Source organism: Stegastes partitus, unplaced genomic scaffold, assembly GCF_000690725.1.
Source record: "Stegastes partitus isolate 25-593 unplaced genomic scaffold, Stegastes_partitus-1.0.2 Scaffold1768, whole genome shotgun sequence".
Taxonomy (NCBI): domain Eukaryota; kingdom Metazoa; phylum Chordata; class Actinopteri; family Pomacentridae; genus Stegastes; species Stegastes partitus.
Window position 1 is genome coordinate 180005 of NW_007579499.1, and position 13095 is coordinate 193099.

The 13095-nt window shown below is 42.9% G+C and overlaps 1 protein-coding gene across 1 annotated transcript in view; it reads left to right on the top strand.

The window, feature by feature from the left end:
- The window catches only part of LOC103372505 (staphylococcal nuclease domain-containing protein 1-like), a 49574-nt gene extending 37017 nt beyond the window's left edge, over positions 1–12557 (top strand). Inside the window, exons 6-7 of the mRNA XM_008302160.1 lie at positions 8331–8375; positions 11510–12557. Of these exons, the coding sequence (XP_008300382.1) occupies positions 8331–8375; positions 11510–11575 (111 nt within the window). The 3' untranslated portion in view covers positions 11576–12557. The remainder of the gene's footprint in view (positions 1–8330; positions 8376–11509) is intronic.
- Positions 12558–13095: the final 538 nt, after the last annotated feature.

The window sequence follows — 13095 nt, forward strand, 5'->3', positions numbered from 1 at the left end:
ATATGTGGGTGTCCCACATGTGTTTCACATGTAGAAAGTACAACCCTGGAGAGAACACAACCAACACCAATAACAGCAAAATTGCAATTGTAAGAGGAAAAAAAAGGAGAGAATAACATATAAACAACAAAAACAATGGGTTGTAGTTTTGGCTAGAGCCTGACCTATTTAATTAGCTGACTGTCTGAGACGAATGGTTATTGTTCAGGAACATAATGCAGAAAAGAGACTTGGGATAAGTTCAAAATTGTGTCATCGCGTAGTTTGCAGTTTGTAAAACTTTCAGCAGCGCATGCAGAGTAAACAGAAGGTGGTGCGGAGTAAAGCAGTGTCTTCAAAGTGAGCTGCTAGCCAGTTTATGAAAGGCTTTGACGGAAAGCTAATAAACAACAACCCCATCATTTTTCCTTGTCAGTATAAGTCTAACACAACTGTTAACTGTTATGGCACTTGCTTTAAACAACATCTGTTTGCTATGTTAGCGAAGTAACTCGACAGCTATAGTCAGTAAAGTCCGTAACGTAGCCCATTGAAAGGTTAGCATCAGAGCATCTCTTCCTATTAATTCTGCTGCTCAGCAGACAATAGATACGCCTCCATGTCCCCGTCTTTTACTCTCATGTGACAGCCGTCATGTCATGCGTGCTTCATTTGCTAGCTAACAAACCATGTAGCTACTTTCTTAGCTCGAATTCAAGTTGGTGTGTTAGCATAAAAGCCCGTTCTCACTTTATATTATAACATGATTGGGAGCCTAACCAATGCTAACGTTACATGTACAAACTGTCGAGGACTCCCAGCTTAATACAGCCTCCAAACCAGACAGGTCCAGAAACAAAAATCAAAGTTAACAATCTGGTAGTCTGTGATTGGAGTTAAATCCATTGAATTAATAGTTAGCAAATTAATTTGGTTCCAGGTCTGATATATAAGTCAGTTAATATCTCACGCTTTTTTTTAATGTGTGAAATATATGTTTATGTGTTTACGCTGTACATATTAAAGCTATGGATTGTGCAGTGGTGGAGCAGGTTTCCATCGCCTCCACCCCAACCCAGAAATCCTTCACCGTGTCATCTATAAATGGCTTTTAGCCGTATCCGGACCACCAATTGACTGATTTTCAGGGTTGCTGCCCTTGCTTTTCAACCCCAGCGCCTGTCACAGCCCATCAAGAGCCCCCTCCTCACCCCCCCAAAAAAACCACAGGGTACACATAAACACACACCCACTGAGCGTCATGGGTGTGTGACAGCATGACCGCTCCCCACCAATGGCTCAATACCTAATTTACAAGTCGGGTTAGAGATGGGGCCTTTTAATGGACATTTTCTGCTCCCCTGTTATTGACTGCACACACACACTCTCACACACACACACACACACACACACACACACACTCACACACATGCACAGGCAGTAGCCTCCCCTGCTGCCGCTGCTCTGAGGGCCCTTTTGACATGTCCTAGCTGACACGCGCCACTTCACAAATGCCATTCCATCTTCTGCAGATGTACACACACACACACACACACACACACACACACAGTAACACACACACACACCCACAGTAACACACTACCCTCCCACACACCCTGGGGTGAGGAGAAGACAGACAGGAGGGGAGCAGAGGCACCAGGTTGTTCAAAACTTTATATTATTTTGAGTTGTGTGACCTTGCTGGAAAAAGAAAATAGATATTGGAGAAAAGAAGAGCAAAACTCCTTTACACAACCTTTACAAAAGTAAGTCTGCGTGCGTGTGTGTGAGGAGCATTGGTATGATACATGAGTATTTACGTAAGACCTTTTTTTTTTTCCTCCCCTCTTTCCCTTGTTGCCTCTGGGAGAGCTCTGGAAAATGTTGTCAGTAGTTGCATTTGTTGTATGTGCACGTGTTTTACATGAATGTGTCCTCCTTAACTCCATGAACCCATGCTGGTGGGCTTGTCATGCCACGTTCCCACCAAAGCGTCTGATCTCCTCCGACAGCCATGCTGAGGGGACCAGCATGCAACAGGATGCAATCCCAGTTTGCCTCAGATAGGGGCAATGACACTCTCACACACGATGTGCATGTGAGGCCCATTGTTTGTGTTTTATTGAAAAAAAATACACTTTTTTTTTTTTTTTTTAAGAAGGAGCAGATTGCATAAACAGATTTTTACTCAGGCTTTTTTTTTTCTTTCTCCACAGTCATACAAAATTTATATTCTGCAAAAAGAACACTGCAATTTCTTCTTTTCTGCACCATTGACAGCTCAGGAAATGCTTGCAGTAGTGGAAAGTAAAGAGGAAAAATGAGGAGTACATGCAAATCAGATGCTGATGTGAGTTATGAGTCTCTTCAAGCAAGAAAAATACAAAAATTAATTGCCACACATTTTTTTGAATTAGATAAATGTGTGATTTTTTATTTTATTTTTTTAAATTAATATCCTGTGCGGGCATTCATTTGGTTCAATATCTGTAAAAATGAGATAATTCGGTGTCAGTCTTTCCATCCCATCTTCACTCAATCTCCTCGGTCTCTCACACACATGACAAGCCTTCGAGGATTCTCTCCCTGGTTAGTTATGGTGCTTATGTGACAAGCCTTTCAAACCACTTGTACAATGACAAGTCTGAAGACTTTCCCCAAAACCCTGGCCTCCTGTCTGCTTGCCATGCAGTATTCATGCGCGGGCATGTTGAATGAGAGATGTCTCTTAGGACAATCCACAGCTCAGCCAAGTACACCCAACTTGAAACAGTGTGAGTTACAGACATAAAAGCCGTTATGTTCCGGCAGACGCTCTGATGACAATCTGTCTTGTGCAGACTTTTCTGCTTTCACTGGAGTCAAAAGGAGGCTGAGATGGCAGGCAGAGGGAGAACGAAATGAGTCGTAATAAGGAGTGATAGAGCAGTACGAAAAAACAAGCGCAAAGAAACAATGACGAAAGACGGTTAGTGGCAGCTTCTTTGGTTGGAGTTTGACTGCTCGTGTCTGCGCGTCTGATTGTCATTGCTGTTAATGAGAAAAGCTCAACACGCGTGGAGGACCAGCCTCATTGTTGCCTTTCCACTTGGGTGAATTTACCTGACACCCCGTATCGGCGGTAAAGAGTCGCAACTTTGATTAGTCGCTTGTTTTTCATATGCACTTCTTCCAAAAATGTTGTTTCACTTAGCGTTTTCACGTGCTGGAAGATCAAAAAAAAAAAAAAGAGGCAGCTCACCTACGCACCAGACGCACGCAACCTGTCAGAAAAGTGCCGTGTTAGCTCTTGCTCAGATCCATCACTTTCACACCGAGCTTACCAGAACACCACCTGGGCATGGCATGCCGGCCAGAGTGGGGGGGATACATGCTCTCTCTCTCTCTCTCTCTCTCTCTCTCTCGCAGATTCGCAGCCAATCAGACACAGCGACTGGTGCCAAACTGCCAGACCCGCACCACCTGTCGTTCACAGACATCACACTTACACACAGTCTCCCACCAAGACTTCCATTAGAAAGTTACCTGCCTGCATTAAAACCGAGTGGTAGCATTTCCCTTATCCCTGAATGTGAGCGAGTTGCGCACAGACAGTCCGAGTGTAGTTCAGTAAAGTCAAATGTGAATTGTCGGCATGAAATTAAACTAAATTGAGTTTTTTAATCAGTTAAAGTCCCTCTCAGCTCGTTGAATAAACCCCTAGAAAACCTGTGTATCAACGTTACATATTTAGACCGTTTTTACCATGAAAGTAATCTCGTCATGCCTGGAAATGGCTCAGATGTGACTTTGCTTCATCTATGAACTCCCTGCCTTTGGCCCCACCTGCCCCTACACACCCGCTGCAGCTCGAGCACACCAGCTCACCTACAACTCGAACACTGTGATATATAATGGATAAAAATCAGCTAATTTATTTATACATTTAAGAACTGGAAACCGATTAGGAAGAAAAAAATAATCAGAAAATCTGCACATTGACAGCTTTAGTTTTTTTTTATTTTTGTTACATATGAAACCCTGAAAGAATTAAAAAATAAAAATTCTTTTCACTTTTTCAAGTCACTAATACTTATTTTGCACATTATGGGGGGGAAAAGCAATTTGTACATATCAATACAGTAAAAAAAATAAACCTAGATTATCAACAAATTGGTCTTAAAATGTTCTCCTAGTTGCTTTGCTGTATAAGACTACAAAGAATTAATGGCACACATCACACACAGAGACAGTCCCTCACACACAGCAGCCTTCTTAGCTGGGCAGCGTCTTCTCTGCTGCCAGTGGTCATGGCCACTGTTCTCCATAATGGCATCTGTCTGGCATATGGAAGCTCTGGAGGGTCATCCAGATAAGCACGCTGTCACCCGCTGCCTTCTGCCACCGGAACCCCCCACAAACACTTCATTTTCCGTCCTTATCGTCATTTTGCTACCGTTCATGTCATCTCTTCTTCATTATGTCTTTTTGACAATCCTGCATCACACCTCTCCGCCATCATCCTACCTTTTCCTTCCTCCCTTATTGCATTTGATAGCACACTTGTTTCCCATAATGAGAAACATTCCTTTTCTCCGCCACTCCACATGAGTTTTGCTTCTGTTTGTGTCGTAAATGAGCCTTTATGCCTCCCTACTGGAGCCAATAGAAGAGCTGTGAAAGAAGGATCCGGGACCGGATACGTGGAGCTGTTCAAAAATCCACAGTCAGTCATCATCAGTGTTCAGCTGCACAGTGATTGGCTGTTGTGTTCACTGAACTGAAGTGGAGGGTAACAGTGAAAGATGAGGGCGAGCCAGGATAGGCACCCTCCCGACCGCAGCACAAAGAGGCTCACCGTGATAATTTCAATATGGCAGCATTTCATCTGTGCATATTGTGCTGTAGTGCTCTTGACTTTGCATCTTTCACAGAACACACTGCGTTTGGATGCAGACTCTCAGCTCTATAGAGGCTGGGAAAAGTGTAGAGGAAATACATTTCCTGTAAAGTTGAGCTTTTCCTGGTTTCTCTCACAAATGTAATTCTCTCTTTTTGTGTTTAAATATTGCCAAATCCACTTTGGCAGATATGAGACCCTCTTCCACATCACTTTAGCCTCCCTCTATCTTTCGAAAAACTGCCAGCGGCGCTGAGAGCTCCCCCCTCCAAAGCCCAAATGGCATCACTGGCCTTTTGTGTCTGTGAAATATCGTCGGCTGGGTCTTCCATATGGTGACATCTGCCTGATGGGACCAAGATGCCATATCCCAACGCCATCCAAAAAAAATCTCTCCTTTAGTTGGCTTTGATGGATGACTGGTGCATCCGCAGCACTTTTCCACAGCCGCACACTCGCGTGTACACTCGCTTAGGCAGAAGTGGCTGTAGGATCCAGCTGCGGGTCTGTTGTCTTGGCCGCGCCGCGTGCAGCGCAGCTATCAAATCAACCTATGTGCACGAGCTAGCTAAGCAATTAAACTCCAGAGCCCCATCCACACTCGACTGTTTTAACATCTGGCATCCTTGTTTCTGGTGTGTGTGTGCGTCTGAGTGTGAAAGCCAGCTCATCTGCTACTATAATCAGCTGCAAAACGTGGCACACAATAGAATCTATTACATGATCACTCTTTCTCTGTGCTGTCTCCTTTTTTTTTTTCCCAGCTTCCTTTGTTTTTACAGTTGTTTTCCCTCTATGTTCACGTTTACCGCTAACTCCAGAGAGATACTCGTGAACAAATTCATTCATCTGCTGAACGAATCACACTCGCAGGGCAGCACTCCACCGACGGAGAGCGACGTGGGTGGCCGGGGTTAAACATGGTGGAGGTGATGTGAACCGTTAGGTGTGTGTGTTTGTTCTGTAGGCCCTGTGCATAACTTGATCACTGTCTACTGTGATACTGTAATAATGGAGGACAGCTTCACTTAGACGGGCTGCCACTTGAGCTTTTTAAGGTCCATACGTCCCACTTACAATAAGCTAACACTGCCTCTCTCTCCCTCTTTCCCCCCCATCACCCTCCTCCCCCCCTGCCCTATGACTCATCACTGGTTCATTCAATGAGGCTAAATGGCTGTTCTAGCAGAAGCAGTCAATATGCTCAACAACTGCACACTGGCTTCCTCTTCTCTCCCACTGCAACTCTGGTGTGTTCTCTCTCTGTACTCTCAGTGTGCACATCACCTGCTGTATGCACGGAGCACAACAAACAGCAGCATTTATATCAAACAAATTAGAGAATCTGATGTTTCCACGCTGCGGGTGATGCTGGCGATTAAAAAAAATAAAATGTTTTAGCGCGTATGTGACAGGTGTGTCTGGGGGCAGAATCAGAATGGAAACGCCTGCACTTAGTCCTCGTTTACTTCATGCAACTTTTGTTCATCAGGAGCACGGTGAAGAGAAAGTTTGGATTAAAATGTTCTGTGAGAACAGCTGCATTACATGAGAAGACTGTGTAGGTTGTTTCATGAAACTTTCATGACATCTTATTCAGCAGTCTCACATCTTCATACTCTAGTTAGAGCGCTGAGGTCAACCAACCCGATGCACCGGTATGTTCCAAGATGTAGGCACGAAAATAGACCCTTCATAAAGGCTGCTCACAAACTCAAGAACAGTTTACCTTTGCGTGTCAGAAGTTTTCATGCTCAGCATTGAGAAACTTTGCTGATGAAGACAGAACGTGCCACCTCCAGTTCATCTTTTGTTGAGTTGTCATTTTTTGTATTCCGATTAATTTTTTGTGTTTTTTTTTTGTTCATTTTTGTCTTTTAGTCGGTGTCGGTTTTTATGTCCTTACAGCACTTTGGTTCAACTCTTGCTGTTTTGAATAGTGCTTTTTAAATTAGTTTGACTCTGACATTAAAAAAAAGCAGAACTGAAAACATGCTTCTGCCTCGGCAGAGAAATACAAAAGTTAAGATTAATGTGGTTTCAGAAAATTGAAAACAAAAACACTGTAAATTCTAAAACCTTATGTCAGAGTTTTACCTCACTAACTGATAACACACATCATGGGTGTTGTTAGCAGGTTGCTAACGTGAGCGGGACACCACTGGTTGGTCCAGACCAGAGCTGAAATGAAAGTGGAAGTTATAAGAAATATCTGAGACACTGGGAATAATTAGTCTTTTCTGCCAAAGGCAAAGTTTTCTGACATTCCTGTTTCCTCAGTCTCACTGTTGTATCTGTAATGTCCCACTCCGAGAGTATTTAAAAGATTAAATGTGAAAAGTGCAAATGTTTAAAACCTGCATTATGTCTCCTCTGGCTTCAATAAGGATGGTCTGCACTTATATAGCGCTTTTCTACCTTTGCGGCACTCAAAGCGCTTTACCATGTTTCTCATTCACCCATTCACACACACATTCACACACCAATGGCAACAGAGCTGCCATGCAAGGCACTAATCTACCATTGGGAGCCATTTGGGGTTCAGTGTCTTGCCCAAGGACACTTCGACATGTGGGGGGAACCGGGGATCGAACCGCCAACCTTGCCATCAGTGTACAACCCGCTCGACCACCTGAGCCACAGCCGCCCCAAAGTCTGAGCCTGTTTCTCATTTGATTTGTTACCTCAGTAAACATTTTCCTGTTAAGTTTATGGTCTCTAGTGCTAATTTGAAGACTCGTTGAATACAAAATGGAGCTCATTTCATAAATTATGGTCTCATTTAGAATAAAACAGATGATAGAGCAGTGGTAGGGCAGACCACTAAAGCATCACCATGTGTTCTGTCCTGTTGCTGTGTCTCACCATCAAACTGTACAGTAGAGCTCTGATTTTTTTTTACAAACACCACTCAGGATTCACCTCTTTTTAGCTTGTAGCTCACTTAAGGTGTCCTGTGAATGCACTTGATCACAAACTGCTGCACGGCGGCGGCCTGTGAGTCGCAGACACGAGGAGGTACGACTTCTTGCATTTCGAGTGACTTTGCTGGTGCGAGCTCCTGCACGAAGCGCGAAGTGACGCCCTGCATGTGGCAGATAACACAGTGACCCCAGAGAGCCGTGACGTCAGGAGCTCCGTACGCCTCCTTCACGTGTTTGTGCGTTTCCCGTCCCCGCGGTGACATAACCACTCTTGCGTCGATGTGTGTTGTCTTGATCCTGTTGCCGTCTTCAGAGAACACTGTGTTCCTCGCATTTCAGCGAAGGGTGAGCGAGTACCCTTCTGCCTTCTTCAGAAAAAATGTGAACTTTGTGCAAAAAAACTTGGAAATTTCCGTGTAAGCAGGTAAAAGGAATATCTCCAGGGGCAGAGCAGGTTGAAAGGATGCATTGATTCACCTTAATCCTTTAAAATCCTACGTGTGACGCGGTGATGTGATATGCTAATGACTCATCTCTTTCTGCCCTAGGTGACAGAGTACCTGAACAGTCAAGAATCTGCCAAGAGTGCCAGGGTAAGTCCCTTCATCCCAGCCACCATCTTATTGTCTTTTTTTCAGCTTTCGTGTCACCTCCTCCTCCTAATAGCTACGGTTTGTCTGCCTCTCTGAGAACTCTAATGGTGCCAAAAACAAGAATGCATTACAACACTAATTACTTTGCCTTATCAACTATCAGAGAGAAAGTGTCTTCTCTCTTTGCTGCTTTTTTCTCTTTTCTCAAGATGTCACACATTACATTGGCAGTCACCATTGTCCCATATGGATTGCTGCCCACAGTCTGTGCAGGTCCGTACTGTGAAAATGGGGGTGGGGATGTGTGCAAAGAGCAGTAGGGATGGGAGAGGAATGAATCGGGTGTAGCACACAGGGCTCCCGTGTTCAAATGAGTCAGGGCACAGTCCAGTGAAATTATTTGAGCCCAGTAAACCATCAGCAACCAGCCAGACGGAACCAGGTTTGTGCAGCGGAGCCCCGTTTTTGTCCACAAAACTATTTAAAACGCATTAATCAGCTGAACCATTAGCGGAAGACGAACTCTTCCAAATTCCGATTCCAAAGAAATCATTAGGAGATTTCGATTCTGGGGTTCTTCAACAGATTTCTTTTGCGCTAGTTTCAAGTGAACAGTGTTCTGCAATTAGCCTCAGTACGTCTCCCATCCATCTGCACCATTAATCATGCAACAGGAACGCATGTGTTTCTTCTCGTCTCTTAATGCATTCGTGTTAATAAATCATCAGTGTAGCATTTGTTACACTATGGTGCCACTTTCGTTTTCCTTTTCACCACCGACAGCAGCTATTGACACCGCAGGAGAACTTGGAAGTCATTTGTTGGAACCATTAAAGTAGCACATTTGAAAACAAATTTTATTAAGCTAATAAAAATGAATGAAAGACCCAAATATTAATTACAATGAGGAGAGTAAAACCGCTCAAAAAAAAAAAGTGGTATTTGCATAAAAATAACTCCATTATACACAGGTATTACATCGAAAACTCAATTATAATTTTAAAACGGTGCTGCCAGAATCCAGAAAGTTAAAAGTATTAAATAATTGTTCAGGAGAGGAAATGTTCAGTCTAAAAGGGTAGCTTGGGATGTGGCCGGTGTGGTGTTATTTTATTTATTAATATTTTATAATCATTGTTTTTTTTGCCAATATATTCAAATAATTAAAGAAGAAAAAATGTATTAGAGTCAAACTCACTGAAGCAAAACAAACAGAAACCAAAAAGTAATCGCATAAGTCTAACTTTTAATTGGAGTCTGCTATTGTTACAGTAAGTTAGTCAAAGTTAACCCCAAAATATTCAAGAAACTGGAAAAGAGACCAGTGTTGCTCCAGTTGTGAGTATCGTCCAGTTCTGTTCACGTTTATCTGTGATCAGCAGCATTTTGCACAAGTAGTAACACAAACAGCCACTCTGTATTTATTTCTCTCTTAGACTAACTATTGACTGAAGTAACTGCGCTAACCCTCATAGCAACACTTCAGTGTGACTGCAGGAACGTGCTGCTGCTTCTCTCACACTCTGACAAACTCACTTCACAGCAAACCCACTGGTCTACGTCAGCGCCTTGGTTAAGGTGATGTGCAGTTCGCCTGTGGGCGTGCAAAACTCACTTGTGAAGGAACATTCTAACTCTAGTAGTTCATCTACTTATTAAGTGTACCTTGGTGGACGGAGTTGGGCGGATCAAGTACTGAAATCACGCCGCATCAAAAAATTTTCAACGTATAATCAGGAAAATACGCGCAAAAGTTCTCCTGCGATGCTAAAACGCTGCCCAGCAGGATCTGACTGGTACATTCACTGTAACCACCTGCTCCTCAAAGCACCATCATCAGGGATTGTTCATGCAGCAGCCCTAACCGTTAGCAAGGTGTTATCTACTGAGTCGATCACCATCCTGCTGCTTTGAACGCTCACTGGAGCTAGAAATATGCCATTCCAAAATAAACGCACTGTTTCCTCCCTTTAGCATCTCTTATGTTGCCCAGCTGTTTACAAAATCATTTTGCCTTTTTTAAATATAAAACTTTGAAGCCTGTGCTGCTATAAGCCAGAGAGAGAAGAGAAAAAAGACTGAAACACTGATAGTTTGGGCCTTTTTATTGGGCAGTTTAACAATAAGATATACGTAGAATTATAGGAAATAATACCGTTGTAGTAAATGTCCAACAGCCCCTTTTTATTGTCTATATTTAGACTTTGCTAATCTAAGCTTCCTTTCACAAGAGCCCCTATTAGCCACTTGGATTCGCATTTGTTTTGCTCACGTCATGTAAAACATGTTGGCTCAGAATTCTAAAAGGCCCGGCCCCTGTACCCTTTCAGTCACCGCGGCGATCCAGCACGGCCAGACAATAAGGTGGGATTGACTGTAATCACAATCAGAGTTACTGCCGTGCTTTCAGGGTGTCAGGGAGGAGCAGGAGAGGAAAAAAAAAGGCAGCCGAGTGAGAAACGGGAAAATGGCTTCATTCATTTCATTCATCCTAATAACTAGTGCTAATTAGCACAGTCGCTAATTAGCTATGAATCACAGCATTAACAGCTAAGCGCGCATGCTTCTGAGAGCCAAAAAGAAACACACACACACAGGTCCCTGTACGCAAACACACACACATACACAAAAAGACTGGACGGTTTCTATCACATTTGAATAACCAACTGGGTTCTCGTCCAAACCACACACACATTTTTGCCAGCCGCGTTGTGGTGAAGGCGACATTTAGGGAAACGCAGGAGACGGTTTATGAGGCGATGCAGCAGCGCCAGTGTAATGGAACAGGAGCCGTAATAGACTGGGTGGTATTTGAGGCATTGTGGGCCTCCTGGATGGGGAAGCACAAAGAGCCAGATTAAATGGTGATGATGATGATGATGATGATGATGATGATGATGATGCTGATGATGCAGGCGCCTTCGCACTGGGCTGTGAAAACACTGATCTCTCTCTCTGAGGGCTGCGTCGTGGCTCTGCCTCCACTTTGCCTCTTGACCGTTTAACATGGAATGTGCTCGAGAGGTTACTGGAGCCCCATTCAAAGCAATAGGACAGTTTGGTTTTTTTTACCACTTTTTTATGTTTATTTGTTTCATTACGATCAATAAAATCTGTCTCTGACTTCCCACCAGCTCAACATTTGGCGCTACGGAGACTTCCGTGCCGACGACGCCGACGAGTTTGGTTACAGCCGTTAAAAAGAAGAAAAAAAAAGAAAAAGGAGAAAAAAACGAAACCGACCATCCAATAAAACACCATTCCAAAGACCAACATGGACAGCAAGTGATGCATCGGACAGAAGATAAAACTAAACGACAAGCATTGACTCACTTTTTATTTGACATTTCATCCCTCCAGTCTGACTTTCCTTCTGCTCACATTTTCTTTTTTTTTAATTTCCTCCAGCTAGCCCCTGTAGCTCCAAATAGAGCATGCTAGCAACACTAAAATAATGAAAAAAATAATCACGTAAGAATCACTTTCCAGTCATCCTTTGTTTTCCTAATCGGCCACTGCCAGCTCAAGCAGCCTGCACTATTGCCAATCTGTGTTATTTGCCATGTTACCTTCTCGGCAGACTTCCTGTGTGAATGATAATAATTGATGATACTTATGTGTTTCAGCCAATCACATTCTTTGCTCTCTGACGCTCTAGCCCAACCCCCCTTGCTTTCCTCTTTATGGGAAGGGACTGGGTTTTCGGGGGAGAATACTCAATTTTTTGCAAACAAATGCTTCCCTAATGAATTTCTTGTAAATGTGAGGATATGTTGAAAGGTGTAAATCGATTTATTTTAGAACAGAACTGTAGGTGGAGACACACAGACAAAAAAAAAAATGGAAAAAAAAAAATATGAAAAAAGGATGAGTTTATTTTTGTCTTCGATGTATATCTGTGTGATGATGACATTTGCAGATGTTTTTTGTGGGGAGTGTTTTGTCGTTTATTCACTATGTCACACTTTTATGACCAGTAACTATGGATGCCTTCCTGTGGCATTTTATCATCTCTTCTTCTGTAAAGTTTACATTCTATTAATGGTAATGATCCTGTCTCTGGCAGTCTCTTCTCTTTCTGTCTCTGTATTCCATAGCAGATACAGTGTTTGAATTTGTTTCCACGTAATGAACCTTTGCATTCTATTAAAAATCTGCTGAATAAAAATAAGCAAACGAGAAGTGTCTTGTTTTCTCTTTTTTCGTGTAGAATCGATTTTCTTTAAACTCTGATCTCTGCTCTGAATTTAAGTTTGGAGGCTTGATTTTAATAAAACATTTGCAGAAGAGCACTTGTACGCAGATAAAAGGTTTTGTTACCTGTTAAACGCAACATCCCGACAAAGGGCTGGCACTAAAAGCTTGTCAGCTTCCGTTCACTACATTTGTAATTAGCAATGCTAATGCTTGTTTGGACGCCTGAAGTTTGAACTTGTGGGATTTATCGTCAGTTTGCTGCTCCTCTGTTGCTTCCAAACGGTGGCGTACAAATCGACCATACAGGTTAAAAGTTGACTGGAGTTTTGCCGAAGTGCTGCTGCTGAATTTACATGAGTCGATGATTGTTTGCATGTTTGAAAAATCACTGCCAAGAAGCGAGAAAACATGAATCTATCATCCAAAGGTGATGTGTAGGAGAAGCACTATAAACTAGCCTGATGAAGGTTAAAATATGCACTCTGTAGCCGCTTATATTTTATTTTAATAAGCAATGGAGTCA